Here is a 15,767-nt window from a genome sequence, read left to right on the forward strand (position 1 = left end):
CAGGGCAATAGTTCAATAACAGAATGAAATGCAGACTTGGAAGATCTACCCATTTGTAAGTAACTTTTACCATGTATGTACAAAGCATTAAATAGAAAGGTTCATCATAAATCAGTGTCATGTATGTCTAGGCAAAGTAATCCATGAGGGGGAAAAATGAATTGCACACTCCAGATGATGATACATTGAATTAAAAATGTTTATTTGGCACAGCTTTGTGTAAGTAATGTGAGTTATCATTTCTGACAGTGGTAAAGATTTAACTTTCAGAATCTCAGTGTTTACATAATTATGGAGTGACACCTTAATTTTCTGTAATACTTAAAAGATATGGGTAAGTGGTTAAAAAAAAATGCTTAAAAGCTGTAATTTTCCACAATTCATCCAAACTGATAAACACTGAAAGACTTCCTTTACAAACAAACATGGATGTACTCTCTGTTGGTATGAAATTCTGCACAGCCTAATTATAGATATTAAGACTTAGCAGATTAAGTAACAGGAAATCAAGCCAGCTACTCTAGAACACAGAAAATGGTCGACAAGATTCACGGGCTTGAAGCCTGGCCCATGTTCTACAGCAAGGAAAGGAAACCCCTTCTTTCAGCCCATGGCCACATTTATTCATGGACCACCTTCTGGGGGGTGGGGGCACATGTCCGTGGTGCTCAGGACCAGATACAAAACTGGGCAGAGCATGTGTGGCAAGCTACATTCCAGCCAAGCAAAAGTCACAGGTTTCGACACAGCCACCTCTGCAACCTCTATCCAGTCAAGCAAGAGGCATCATCACACATTTGAGCCAGACAACAGGCAAGGAGCACATTCAGTTGTGCTCTGGGGACAATGCTGAGGGCTAGATAGAGGGGCTTGAAGGACCACATTTGGCTTTCAAGTCTGAGATTCCCCACCCCTGTTACCCAAAGTAAACTTGGGTTTGTCAGCAAGTTGTCAGGGAGCTGCAGCCAAGCCTGGCATTCTGATGCGTATACCTCTGCATAAACTTGTATTTGCAAACATATTTGTTGCATTCACAGTGTACGTTTTTAAGATGTGCTCCAAAATATGTAATGTTGCATTAAGAGACGCTCAGCAAGAGCTTTGTCACTAAGATGAAAAGGCCATTCCTTGAATTCAAATGGCGTTGTGAGTGTTTACAATTATTTAGGATTGTGGATCAAACATTTTAACAAAATCACTGGGAAGGAGGCGAGGAAAGGGATGGGGATGAAAGCACAGCCCAGAATTCCCAGTGGCAGCAACCAAGGGAAGCAACGCTCCTTGGAAACTCAGGATTCTTACCTGGTATGTGCAACAAAACCATTTCTATGTTCCTACATTTCCAATCAATCCAATGTATTCAAGGGCCATGAATACTGACAAGGGCTGTTGATGTCATTAGGAGCTGGTAATGGTTATATAAAGGCCAATGAGATCAGACCAGGGAGAAGAACAGGCAAGGGGAATCTGCAGAGCACTGTTCCACAGACAAGGAGGCAGCACATTCACTAGGTAAGCATTTCTGCCCATTCATTTCTATGCAATGTAAATCTTCCGTGGAGAGACAGTGGAGTTTAGGGATCTCAGATGTCTCCTTATATGGATATTTCATTCTGTTTTGTGGCCCAGAATGTTCACTCTGTAAGCCCAGGACAACTGAACAAGAATGGGCTTCTGGCTTCTTTCCCTGTGTGAATAATAATTGAAAAAACCATTTTCGATCTCTGTGCAATGTAAGCATACTTTAGAAAATTCTTGACAATGCACAGATCTTCTGTGGAGGCTCAAAGTATGGGTGAATTTCACTCTAGTGATGTCAAGAAAGGCTACCATTGTGTCCACACCAATATTATTACAATGATTGGGACTCTGCAGTTAGAACATCCCATCACATCTGCATCTTCTCAGTGTCACAGTCCACTTTGTGTACCTGATAAATTAAATCCTTACCTGTAAAAGCTGATGCCTTATTAAAACAGAGTCTCTGGCACATATGCATTGCTTTTCTATACACTTATCTCTTCTGAACTTTCATTGCTTGTAGTTATAGCCACCTCCATTGCCCAAATGGTCTTCTGAGCAGTTTATAAGAATAAAAACCATTTTAAAGCAACTATCACATTGCAATGAGGACTGTGGTTAGTTTTGGACAGAAGGTCAAATCTAAATATGACTTTTTATTTTATCGTTTTTGGAAAGCTACTTGCATTCCCACATTTGGCCCCTTCTCCCCCATCCCTTACACCAAGTATGGGGAAGCTGTGACCCTCCAAATGTTGTTGCTGGATTCCAGCTCCCATTATCCCTGACCATTGGCCAAGCTGGTTGAGACTGATGGGAGTTGTAGTCCAGCAATACCCAGGGTGGGTCACAGAATCCCCATTATCATTCACTGTTTCAGAGTTTCTATGTCCCATTCTAAGGAGCAGGCACTGCAGTAGAGAAGGGAAATAACAAGCTCCACATTATCATGTAATGCATCTTCTTTAATTAAAATCACCCAGGAGATCTGCAAGGCAATGTGAATTGGCAGCAGCCACACATTTGTGATGCTATGTCATTTAACCCCAACACTAAAGCTATATCCAGGCATTTGCCTGAGCACGCAAAATGTTAAACCAGGGAAATGTTAAACTGCTGATGAGGGCAGGGGCATGCATGAACTTAAGTACCATCCCCAGTGTCCTCAGGCACAAGCAGGTTGTGCTTCAGATCTTTGCATGATTAGCATGAAGGTATGAGAAACCTCCATAAGAGTGAGAATCCTGACTTACCACCGTTTCTGATCATGGGGAGAGTTTCTGCTGACTGAACATGGCTAAAAAATTATCATCAATGTGTGTGGCACTTCACAGAGCACAATAGCACAGGTCCCAGCTGCCCCAAGGAGCATACAATCTGAAATCCAACACGAGGGGAACAATAGGGGAAGGCAAGGCAATCATAAACAGAGAAGCAATGTGCAACTCTTTCAAGGTACAGAATTTGGAAAAAGAAGAAAACAGACTATCAAAAATTGCTTAAGAGTAGGAACAACGTTGGTCCAAAATAAATGTGATGTTTGACACATTGCTTGCCCTTGCATGGTTGATTTTTTTCCTCAACAAAAAGCTGAATTGGGGGACCTTGCCACTATGGGCAGAGACCTTTAACCCTTTGCCCCCACCAGTTTCCCACTTGGAATTGTTCACCCCCACACCTGCTATTTTCAATAGGAAGAAATCCCTCCTTGACACTGATGGGAGTTTTATTCCCATTGCAAAAGGCAGGCATGGGAAACAGTCTGATTTCAACCCCAGGCCATGGTGTGGACAAAGGGTTAACACTCCCATGCCTCCCTGACCTGGTCCGAATTCAGCTCCCCCTCCCCAAGTTGCCTATTTGTTAAAGAAAAATGAACCTGGCAAATGTTATGTCTAGTTTGGCTCCCCAATTCTAATCTTTCTGGGTAGAGGAGAGGGGGAAAAGCAAATGTTTAAACAAAAGAGACAGTGTTGGCCTACAATTCCTTCTCTGCCTCCACATTAATTTCCCCCTTGTTTTGTACCAATGTGCACGATGACACCTGGAAAAAATGGTCAGAGAAAGGGAATCAGGCCCCGAAGATGTCCAATTTTGAATCACACCTTTTCAAAATGTTACCAGTGCAGCTAATTTACAAACAGCAAACACACTATTCGCCTTGGGAGGCACCGAGCTGCAGTGTTAATGTTTGAAAGACGTGCCCTGTTTGCAAAACAAGGAAGGGGCAATCCGTAGTCTCACCAATCAAACAACAGAAAAACTAGGGGCTCTTTCCCCGGTAGCAGAGAAACAGCAAGGCTAGTCAAGAGCAAGGGGGAAGCTAACTGGCTTTGAGGCTCTGCAGTGTTATGCTGAAATTACAAAGAAAGTAGCACGAAAGCACAATCATGCAAAGGTAACATTGTGCAAAGAAAGAGAGGCAGATTGTGTTATATAGATCTGGGCAGCACCCTTTCAAATCATAGCAAACCACACTTCCCTCAACCTTATGGTGCAATTGGCTCGAAGCAGAATCCACAAATTTACTCTGGGGTTCTGGTCCCTAGCAACAATTTGCAGGCATGACAGCTGGTCAGGAAATAGAATATATGCTGCTGCTTCTTTTTTTACCTGATGAAAAATGTCGACCTTTTGTCTCTCTTCCTATTCAAGGAAGACATTTTATTTTAATCTTTTAGAAACTGGACGTTTTCCGGTTTCTGATGTGCTGTGCACACTGTGTCCATTGAAATAATGCACAGCCAAATGTGCAGCAGAATGGAAACAAAGCTCATCATCACTGGGTTCAAAAATAGCCAAAATAATAGTTCTGAACTGTCAGGTTCTTGGGGGGGGGGGACTAAACACAGCAATTATTTAAAGAAATGGGTTTATTTAAGGGCACCATTTGAAATGAATGAAGGTTGCTCCAAATGTTCCAACGAAGGATGGAAGTGCTAATGTAAAAAGAAGATAACGGCAGCGGTTAAGTGGTTTGCAAATAAAGAGCACATGCAAAATAGTGATTTATTGCAATCTGTTGGTTCCCAGTAGCAATCGGAGGGGGTTGGAGGGGGGCACTAATTGGCACAAACAGTGCATTACGAACTAAATATGCAAATGACTGCTTTTTCTCCCACTGAATATACAGATACAGGTGCAGGAGTTCCAGGATCGTGGCAACAGCTCTACGAGAGAAGCAGGGACAATTACTAAAAGTATAACTTCCTCCCTGACATGCTCCCACTAGCCCAGTTTTTGTGTGACTTGATGAGGACTGGTTAGATTCTACTATTAGAGCAACAAAAGCTCAGTCTTCCTTTGCACTTGGCTGCTCAGTGACAAATTAGACATTGCATGTCTAAGTGTGTAACAAACTCCTAGTGGCCCTTTCATATCCACCTACCTGCAGAGAATGCAGCTTTGTGAAGTAATGGTGTAGTGTTGGGGCCAGTGGGTGCTTACCCCTTTCCTTGTCAGCCACCTCTCCACTCTACATTGACCTCCAAGCTGCTTTATCATCTGCAGGATTTCAAAAGGGTATTTGCCCCTGCAAATATGCATTGGGAGCCTTATGGTAGGATCACAAAAAAATCTGCTTTATATAGTCAGACCATTGATCCATCTAGATCAGTATTGTCCACATTGGAAACAGTTCTTCAATGTTTCAGAGAGTTGTGAGCAGGGCTGGGCAGCCCATAAGGTAGACTGAGGCAGCTGCCCTGGTGGCAGAATCTGCCCCACGGATGCCCCACCTGCCCCTGCTGCCGCTGGAGAAGTGAGGAGAGAAGGTGGCAGCTTCTGATGAGATCTCGTGAGATCTCGCGGAACTCTCATGAGAAATTGCCAGAAGCCACCACCATGCAATCCTGGTAAGAAAGGCTTTGATGGGGGAGGGGGGGAGTGCCTCAGGTGGTGAAATGGGATGGGCCTCCCCTGTAGTGAGGGATTTAATGTTGGATAGTTCCATGTAGGTAGCTTGCTATAACAGAAACTGACAGCAGGCTGAGATTTCTAAGCCTTTGACTCCAGACTGCTTCTCCTAGGCTCTGCCCCTATGTGGAGAACTTCAAGTTCTTAAAGGCTGAACCCTCTGGCTTGAAGAAAGGTGCTTCTCTTCCATTCTATGCCCTCCTGACTGATGTGTGCCCTGCACTGCTGTACCAGTGAGGTAGTGTGGGAGGCATTTGGTTCCTCAGGCTCATGGGATGGTGCCCTTGAGGATTCTGGCTCTGGTTCTACAAGCCCTGGTGTAATGAAAGGTTCTTCTGGGGACTTCTAGTGGTCTCCTGATGTTGAGCAGTCTGTTTAGAGCCCTGCTCCTTGATCTAGCTCCTTAGCTGGTGCCTCTGCAGCCTCCAGTTCTGTGTCTGAATTGTTGCTGGATTCGGGGATCATAACACCTTGTGCATCTGTAGCCATGCAGTTGTTGTGACACAATTTCCTTTATTATTCTGCATTTGAACATGTGATCTGGACCAGTATCTATATCAGGGATGGAAAACCTGTGGTCCTCTAGATATTGTTGGACACTCCCGATATCCCCAACTAATGACCATGCTGACTGGGGCAGATGAGAGTTAGAGGTCTGCAACATCTGAAGGGCCACAGCTTCCCTATCTCTGATCTAGATGGAACATGATCCAAGAATAGAAGTGAAACCCACCTCATCCATGTTAAAGGTGTAATTACATCAGATACTTCTCAGGTTTGTGCTCTTGTGTGCAGTCAAAAATGTGCATTGTGCACAATGAGGTGCAACATTTCTTGCACTAGCTTTTCAACTTTTCATGTGAGTACTGCAGCACATCCTGGGTGACCCTGTAGCACCTGAGCAGGTAGGTGTGAGATCAAGATTCCTGGGTGCAATGAAAATTTTGGATTTTTGATGTACTAAATTAAAGTACTCCCCCAAAACTCCACAGAGGAATGTCATATAAATGGCACCATGCTCAGTTCTTTTTCATCTTCCATGCCTTAATACATCTGGGTAATAAATGCACCAGAAGAATTAGTTTTTAGGTGCTGTACAATATTGGTTTCAGATCCTGCACAATTTTATTGGTACATAAAGGCTTGGTTTAGAACTAAATCTGACCCAAGAGCAGTACTTGAATAATGCCAAAAGCACTTTTAAAAAAATTAATTAAGTCTCAGGATAAAAATGAGCAAAGCTTCTAAGTACTTGGACCATGCTTCATTAAATTTGTTCAACAAAGAGCATTTAATAATTAAAAGGCTCTTGAATGTTTATATAAATCCTCCTTGTGATGTGGTATTGCTGTCCAGTCAAGTCGAAAACTGGTTTGCAGCAGCCCCTTAAAGTCAGGCTCCCATAGAGTGAGAGTGACAAACCATGTTCTTAGCTCTGTACAACCTATCAAGGTTTATTAAGGAGCTCAGCGCACCAATGGGAATTGACCAGATGAGCTTATTAGGTCTCTTATAAGATTAGGGACTGTGACACAGCTGTCTGATTTTTTTCTTCCCCTCTGTGAGGCTTACGGAGGAAAAGAAAAAAAGGGGGGAATTATAATAATACTAATAGGGAAAGCAATATGTTTCTCTGCCAAAACCAGTAGAGCTTTCTCATCAGGGGACAAATGGTAAGGAGGAAAGATGCAAAACCCTCATGCACATTCCCGTACTTGAATGATTAGATTTCTGAAACACAGCTATAAATCTACAGCATAGCTAGCAACATTGAACAGCAATTTAAAACTCCTGGAGATTCGGTTATAAATGCAGTAGGTTTTTTCCTTATAACAAGCCAGTGGTGTTGGTCAACTGTTATAAAAGCTTCCTGTCAATACCCCTGGGTCTTGGTGTAATCTGGTAGCTAGAGAAGAAAACACAACCAAGGTCTCCCCCAAGTCCTTGTTTCAGCTCAGGACAATGCATCAGTTCACATGAAACACAATTTCATAATTCCATTGAAGTGCCAGCAAGCACAGGTCAGCTTTCTCAAATGGATCTTGAGATGCTGCCCACAGGTGTTGGGAATAATGGCACCAAGATGCAGGAAGAGGTAACACAGGAGCACACAAGCCCCACGATCACAGAAGTGGAAATGGCTGTGTGTGAATCCACTTGGCATGTGAGCAAAGAAGGTTGTCTGGGTTGTGTTCCAGAACTTTGCATCTTGAGTCATCCAGTTGCCATTTCCTGAGGAGCATGAATTTGAATGCTACAAAAACAGTGCACTCCTGTGTGTGTGTATACTCAGAAGTAAGCCCCCGTTCAGTTTGATGTGGTTTATTATTGAGTGAGTATAGGATTGCAGCTTTAGGCTCTCAAACTATTAGAAGAAGTCCAGAGTCAATTCCCCTACCTATACAGTTGCTCTGATGACTTACTTTCTGGAATATGAATGGCCACTGAGAAAAGAGGTGGGTTTTTTATTAGGCAAAAGATGTAGTTCCAGATACACTTTACTGCATCACATTCCTGCTTCATTATCTCAATTCTAGCAAGCAAAGTCCTAAGCAATATAATAGCAGTTTCAGATGGTGTGCAGTTTCGCCTGTAAATTGCAGATTTATGAACGCTTTTCAGCTGACTTGCTGAATAACTAATAAATGCTTATTAATCATCAGCCATCAGATCATATTTTGCTCTCCCTATATAGTGCTTTCCATGTTCTAAACAGGGAACCAGCTTTCTATTTCATCTTTTAGAGCAAGGGCAGGGGACCTGTAGCCCCGCCCCCCAGACATTTTTGAATTCCAGCTCCCATCAACCCTGCCCATTGGCAACACTGTCTGGGGTTGAAGGAATTTAGAGTTCCACATGAAAAGAGGCACAGGTTCCCCATTCCTGCTGAAGAGTCCAGCTTACCAAACACTTCTTTGTTGTATTACGCTGTGTTACATGGCTATTCTGACTAACGTATTTAACAGAGGAGGGGTGGTAATATTTTTAAGCACTTTCCATTTTGTTCTTATCGGGTGTTATATTTCAGCTTGCTGTGACCTGTCCCTAGATTATGTGTGATGAAGAGTGAGATAGAAATGCCATAAATAAAAACAAAATAATCTGGTGTTTGGCCCAATGTTGCCAAACTATAACTCTTACCAAACCTGGCCATTGGTCATGTTTGCTGGGGCTGGTGGAAGTTGTAGTAGAGTGGCATTGGGATGTTCAAAGGTTTCACATTCCTGGTATAGAGGACTGGAAAACCTATAGTGGGACGCATGGACATCACTTTTGTGCAAGATTCTTTGCAGCTCTGGCTGGTTGAGCTGCCACAATCATGTCCAGCCGAACTCGCCAGAGAGTGCCGCTCAGCCTTAACTGTGACCATAATTTCTGGCATGTAGATTCTCATGGTGGAAAAGACCACCAAACCTGGATTGGAAAGTCACATGTGGTATCTGGCAAGTCTATGGCCAATCACATGTATTTTTATTTGTTTATTTTTGTCATGCTCTAGGATGGTTCCAAGAAAGGTGGTGGTAACTCTTCTGTTCCTCTACATGGTAGCCATGCTGGCTAAACAGAGTGAAGGGTATCTTGCCTTCTACACTCCTGATGACTTCAGAAAAATGCAGGTTGGTATCTGGAAAACAGTGTGCCAGTGTTCAGGAAATGCCACAATTCAATGTTAACATGCATGATTTGTATACAAAAGGTCCCAGGTTCAGTCTTGGGTATCTCCAGACAGGGCTGGAATAAAGTTCCTGTCTGAATCATCAGAGAGCTACTGCCAGTCTACTGAGCTTCATATATTCCTATGACAGAATTAAAAAGAGTACTGGGAAGTCTTATATGCTCACCATTCTGCAACTGTTTCTCCACCTCCTGCTTGGCATGATCCATGGTGATGTCCACCACCAATGGAAGTTCTGGCCCAAGCCCACAGGAGTTCAATAAGCCCAGGAACAGACAGAAAAGTAAGGCAAGGTCAGGACCCTGAATAAGGGTGAAGCTGCTGGTTCAGAACCATGGACAGAAAATGCAAGCTGTCTCAGCAGTGTTTTAGAGCAGCTGGCAAAGTTCTACAATCTGACCAGCGTAGTCCATGAGTGCCAGATCTTGCCAGTTAAAACGCCAGTGCCTTTTGCTGCAGCTGTTGGCTTTTTCTAGGCAGTGGGGTTTCAAGCTGTGGGGACTGCTTTGGAGAAAGCTCATTGGGGCTCTCCTGATCATCAGAAGAGTCTGTGATCCAGTAATCAGAGTAATGTAGCAGTGATATCTTCTCGGGGTTCAAGGAATGAGATGAGGACCCCAGTGCCATCGGACTTAAATTCAAAGGACCATGGAGTGGAGCAAGCTTCTCCTTGGAAATGATGTTGTAGGAAGTCTTTGCATCTGAAGAATTTTGGTTCAGGGCAGTGACACTGCTCAAGCAGTGAGCTTTAGCCAGATTTTGTTGACAGAGATGCTGTGACCAGTTGCTATTGCCTGTCACCATTGTTATATTCATTTGAAATGGCAACATAGCCAACTTGGTTCTCATACAGTGACCCACCCCAAAGTGCCATTCTTAATATCTCTTGTCGTTTGGCCCTAGGAGAAAGAGAGGAACCGAGCACAGAAGAAATCTCTGACTTTGCAGCAGCAATCAGACACAGGAGATTTTCCTGAGCTTTCAGAAGATGAAGGACAGATCATCAAGGTAAATTGTGCTCCAAATTATGTCAGCCATTACACTGATGACACCCAGCTCTATTTCTCTTTTGCACCTTAATTATGAGAGGCCATGACTTTTTTAAAACAGTGCCTAGATGCAGTGGTGGGCTGGATGAGATTGAATCCTGGTAAGACAGAGACTATATGAGTGAGTCTGTGGACTACAACTGGGATTGGACCGGAAGCTACAGATGGTGCAGAATGCTGCAGCCAAGTTGCTGAATGAAGCACATAGATGTGCATATATGATACCTGTGCTGGGGGGGGGGGTCCAAACTTAGTTGAATACCATTCATGAACTTTTTGTCCTGGCTTTCCCTGACCCACAAGGTTATACTCTGTTTTATGTGATTCAGTTCCCTTGATTTTTGTGTTATTTGCTTTTCTGTGGTTTTAGGCTGCTACATTTTAATGATATTGCTTGTTTCTTGTATTGCATACCACTTAGAGATTTTAAAAGTATTAAGTGGCTTACAAATGCTTTCAAACAAACAAACAAGACAGGTACAGGCAGGTAGTTCTTCTAACATATGAGACAAAGCATCATACTGATTAGGAGGTTAAATACTGATGAAGAGGCAAGCTTATTTCAATTCTCATTGGGCAGAATCTCTGCTTTCATTGGTAAAAATTCACTGTTGTCCTCACTTCTCTGTAACTTTTTATTATTCATTTGTATCATCCATCCATCCATCCATCCATCCAATGCCTTGCAAGATTCCAAGGGAATCTGTGGGACAATCAATTTCAACAAATGCTATTATTACAACAAACTCTTATAAGAATTTTAAGGTCATATATATATATATATATATATATATATATATATAACTGTATATATAAACCACATGTCTGAAACCCCACAGATTAGGTCCTGAACAAATTGACCTCAAATATTTCTCTGCAAGGTCAGAGTGGGAAACCTCCCCATTGTCTCTTTCCTCACAAATCCTGTCCTCACAAATCCTGTTTTAAGGGCACATTCAAGATATGAACAGAGTGTGAGCCTGTGACCTGTGACCTAGGTTCAGGAATTAAGTAGTTATAATAACCAAAGAGTGGCCAAAACCCAGATAATGCAATCAGGTAACTTGTCAGACAGGAGATAAAAAAACGCACTCAGATTTCTGTTGTAGACCGCCTTTTCTATAATGTAGGTATGATGTATCTGGGGGGTGGTCTTGGACTCCAGGGCGGGCAATTTAAAATGTCTATAGAAGGGCTTGCACGCGTGGCTCTGGGGCCTCCTCCTGTTGTATGTGGGGGAGCACAATGTTGCAAAGATCAGAACCTACAAAAGAACTCTATATGGGCTCTTGGGTACCCCATAAGGGAAAAGGAGCAGCTTTTTTACTTATATCAAAACTATCACTTAGTCCCTAGAATGGCACTAGAGCTGAATGAAAGAGAAATTATCAAAAATCACAAGAAAAATATGACTGTTCCTCTTATTCAAATACAGGTCCCTGAGATTATTTATATGAAGTTGACTAATTTCCTTAAACAATCTAAATGAAAGTAGGGAAATGGCTTGAGAGCAGTCTGAAATGCCAGTTTATATTTGTTGAAATATTGTGCCTACGTAAAAGGTGTGTGCTTTAATGTGTTCTGTACAGCTGAAATCCTAACAGGATGTGATACAGTCAAGTCACACATACAAATTGGCCTTTTTAAGAATTACAAAGCTACAAAGGCTTCAGGAGCTGTCCTTCCTAGCTACTATTGTGAATTACAACTTGGCTTAGGAAATTGTCTCCCCCAACCACCAGCTTACTGATTAACTGCAACACTTGCTTCATATCTACTGTTTATGCATCTCTCATCTACTTCATTGTTTAGTCTCCTTCATAATCATTAATATACTTTATGTTCATATTGTGATGTGAAATTTCCACTAACTCTTCCAGAAGCAACACTATGTTAATGGCAAACCTCAAAAATGTAGACAGGTGTCTTTTTTTCCAAGGCCAAATTTACCTCCACATCCCTCTCACTGATCTTACTGCAAGCAAAGGTGTTCTGAAAATGGAAATGGTTGTGGCTCAGGAGTAGAGCAGAAAGTTGCAGGTTTAATCCTTGATGTTTTCAGGTGGGGCTAGGAAAAACCCCTACCTAAAGCCATGAAGAGATGCTTTCAGCCAGTGTGGACAATACCAAAGTGATGGACCAGTGGTCTAACTCAGGATAATGTGGCTTCCCATGTCCCTAAAGTATAGGTACTACCCTCTATTCAATATTGGCAAGCCTCAGTAGATGAAGACTTTTTTGTAGTTGAGTAATTTTATAAATTAAGCTTGTCCAACCACTCAAGACCTGTGATCAAGTTCCCATCCATCTCAGATTTACCACACCAAAATCTTCATTCTTCTAATCCATCTAGCTGGATTGCCTATTGGAAGTGCTTTAAAATCATGAAACTGGGTAGCATGACTAAATATGGAGTTCATATTATTTAATTTTGCTCCCAGAAGTCTTATCCTGAAGTTCTGTTTTTCAGGAATTTGTCTGCATCTATGCGGACCGGATATTTCCTTATGTGAGATTCTTGACATATTTTAATTTAAGGCCTATGGCTCAACCACAATCCAGATCACAGTTCCACTGATTTCAAATGGTGCATGGTGTACTGGACTGCAGCTTTGAGCTTTTAAAAACTTGATAAATTGTCAAGACTTACAAGATGAGAAACAACTGGCATTGGCTTTTGCAACCTCCCTTTCAATGAGCAACTTAACCCTGCTCCACAGGTCACAAAGTCAAATGCTAAAATACTGGATCAGGAAATACCTTTAAGCAATAACAAATGATTCAACACTAATGATTCCTTCAGCGTGTGTGAGGCAGAAAGTTGTGGAAACATTGCTTTTTCCTTGCATTTTAACCCTGCTTTTCTTCACAGCTGATTGCTCCAGTAGAAATAGGAATACATCTGTCCAAACAGCTGGAAAAATATCAAGATGTCCTGAAGGAACTCCTAACAGAGATGTTACCCAATACTCAGAATGGTACGATATTATCTGTCTCTCCCTTTCCTTGGAAGTCCTCGGCGCAGAAATTCCAGGAATAGCTTTTGTGTCATGTTGACTTGCTTTTAGAAAACTCCTGACCAAAGATCAGAAATCCTTCTTCTATCAGCAGTGATTGCAGTCAAGAAAAAGTACACCCCAGCCACATTTTTCATTGGCACAATGCTTTCCCACTTAGGCCTCATCCACGTGGCCTTTTGTCCTACTGCTTTCCTCCAGGGAAAACCACTCCTTTGGCATTCAATCAGAGCAAACAGCAATATGGTTATCCACTCAATTGACATTTGCTCCAATTTAGCACTAAAGATCAGGTTTTCCTTGAGTAAAGGAGTGAGGCAAGGGGGAAACCACTCAGACCCATGCCTAGGTAAAAGGTAAGGCAGAGGACCCCTGCATGGTTAAGTCCAGTCAAAGGTAACTATGGGGTTGCAGCGCTCATCTCGTTTTCAGGCCAAGGGAGCCGGTGTATGTCCACAGACAGTTTTCTGGGTCATGTGGCCAGCATGACTAAACCGCTACTGGAGGACCATGACGAGTGCCAGAGCGCATGGAAACACCATTTACCTTCCCGCCACAGTGGTATCTACTTGCACTAGTATGCTTTCAAACTGCTAGGTTGGCAGGAGCTGGGACAGAGCAATGGGAGCTCACCCCGTCATGGGAATTCAAACCGGGGATTCAGCAAGCCCAAGAGACTCAGTGGTTTAGACCACAGTGCCACCTGCGTCAGGTTTTCCTTGGGTAAAGGAGCAAGGCAAGGGGGAAACCACTCAGATCCATGCCTAGAAAGTATGGGTCAAGCAAAAAAAAACCTGCTTGGACCTGTGGCAATACATCAGCTACTGAAAATCGTAAAGGTAAAGGTAAAGGTACCCCTGCCCGTACGGGCCAGTCTTGACAGACTCTGGGGTTGTGCGCCCATCTCACTTAAGAGGCCAGGGGCCAGCGCTGTCCGGAGACACTTCCGGGTCACGTGGCCAGCGTGACATCGCTGCTCTGGCAAGCCAGAGCCGCACACGGAAATGCCGTTTACCTTCCCGCTGGTAAGCGGTCCCTATTTATCTACTTGCACCCGGAGGTGCTTTCAAACTGCTAGGTTGGCAGGCGCTGGGACCGAGCAGCGGGAGCGCACCCCGCCGCAGGGATTCGAACCGCCGACCTTTCGATCGGTAAGTCCTAGGCACTGAGGCTTTAACCCACAGTGCCACCTGCGTCCCTACTGAAAATCGTATATGTGACCAAAAAAAACACACCCTACCATTGTTCTGTGCCCATTTTTATCAACTGTGGAGTTGCTCTCCTATATTGCACTTCTGTGGCAAACCTGGAGTTTTGTGTGGTTATGGTACGCAATGAATCAAGGGCTTCAGACTGGACTATGCATTATTTTCATGTGAGCTATTCCTGTTTCTCTCTGGAACTGATAATAAACTTGGAAATGAATTACACTGTGGGTTTGTAAAAAGATATTGCTGTTAATAACTCTTTAGGATTGCTTATCTTTCAGCCTTGAAATCAAAGGGAGTTTATGTACATGAGCTTGGGCACGATCAGAGAGCCTCATCTTGCTGAAAAGTTCCAAGCTATGCAAAGCGGGAATGGGGAATTAAAATACTAGTCCCAGGATTCTACTGAATAGCTAAAGACATTTGGATAGGATGTGACAAAATATTCAAATTACCTCTGCATCCACAACTGGAGCCAGGTACTCAAAGACATGTGCCAACTTAGCTCTTTTGAAAATTTAATTAAAATCTCAGAATATCGTAATCAGAACTCCCAATAGCCTAATAGAGTAGGATTGTAGTCTGTCCTACACATGTGGGCTGAGCAGGGCTTACTACTGCTGTTTGAAAATGCGGATCAGTTTAACATCATAGACATGTTTAGCCATTCCCCCAGAAATGCAACATCGTAAAACACACATGCAACTCCCCACCCCCATGTCTCTGCACATGTTCCTCTTTAGACCGCCAGGCAATTAACACAAAGGTCTGTAGAGGGTTTCAAAGTGCATTTACTTGAACACACTAAGAAGCCTCCCTACCCTCAAGAACACTATCCACAGTTTATGACCTCGTTTGTTCCAGCAAACTTCTGAATAACACCATGTAATTATCACAGAGAATTGTTACGAAAATCTACTTAGTTTCAAACCATTTTTATTGTTGAAACCACCTTTTGTTTCTTCATTTGATGGATTAAGAAAATCCAAATTTGATCTTGTACAGTATCGATTCACAAACTTACATTGTTGTTTCTGTCTCCTCTCTTTATAGTTAATTGATGTTCTCGGAATGAGAAGACAAGAGCGAAAGACTAAACTGCAAATTTGCAAGATTCCACTTAACAGAAAGGCTGTCAGGAGTGGGGGGGGGGGGGAAATACTTATGCAAGATAATAAAGCATGAAACTTAAATATATGATTAGTTTGTTCAAAGTTCATTTGAAAAGATTGACCCAAATGACATCTGAGAACATGAAAGGAAGATGTCACTACAAGTCACTCTGCATATGCAACATACATTAACTTCCTTCCACCAACATCAAAATACTTTGCAAATCCCAAGCAATTAAGAGCTTGTCCTCTGTACCATTCTCAGGGCC

At 42.8% G+C, this 15,767-nt stretch overlaps 1 protein-coding gene across 1 annotated transcript; it reads left to right on the top strand.

The window, feature by feature from the left end:
• The first annotated feature begins 1,414 nt into the window (after positions 1-1,414).
• MLN (motilin) lies at positions 1,415-15,559 on the top strand. Its single transcript, XM_079980704.1, has 5 exons — positions 1,415-1,512; positions 8,936-9,053; positions 10,016-10,120; positions 13,034-13,139; positions 15,440-15,559. Exons 1-5 carry the CDS (start codon positions 1,430-1,432, stop codon positions 15,445-15,447), a joined length of 420 nt encoding a protein of 139 aa, XP_079836830.1. The 5' UTR covers positions 1,415-1,429; the 3' UTR covers positions 15,448-15,559.
• Positions 15,560-15,767: the final 208 nt, after the last annotated feature.

This window comes from Podarcis cretensis (genome assembly GCF_951804945.1).
Source record: "Podarcis cretensis genome assembly, chromosome: 6".
NCBI lineage: Eukaryota > Metazoa > Chordata > Lepidosauria > Squamata > Lacertidae > Podarcis > Podarcis cretensis.

Excerpts from the sequence above, each read along its gene's own strand:
- MLN (XM_079980704.1), top strand. The coding sequence starts at position 1,430 with ATGAGATCAGACCAGGGAGAAGAACAGGCAAGGGGAATCTGCAGAGCA. Across the intron at positions 1,513-8,935 it reads GGAGGCAGCACATTCACTAG|GATGGTTCCAAGAAAGGTGG; the intron begins GTAAGCATTTCT and ends GTCATGCTCTAG. Across the intron at positions 9,054-10,015 it reads ATGACTTCAGAAAAATGCAG|GAGAAAGAGAGGAACCGAGC; the intron begins GTTGGTATCTGG and ends GTTTGGCCCTAG.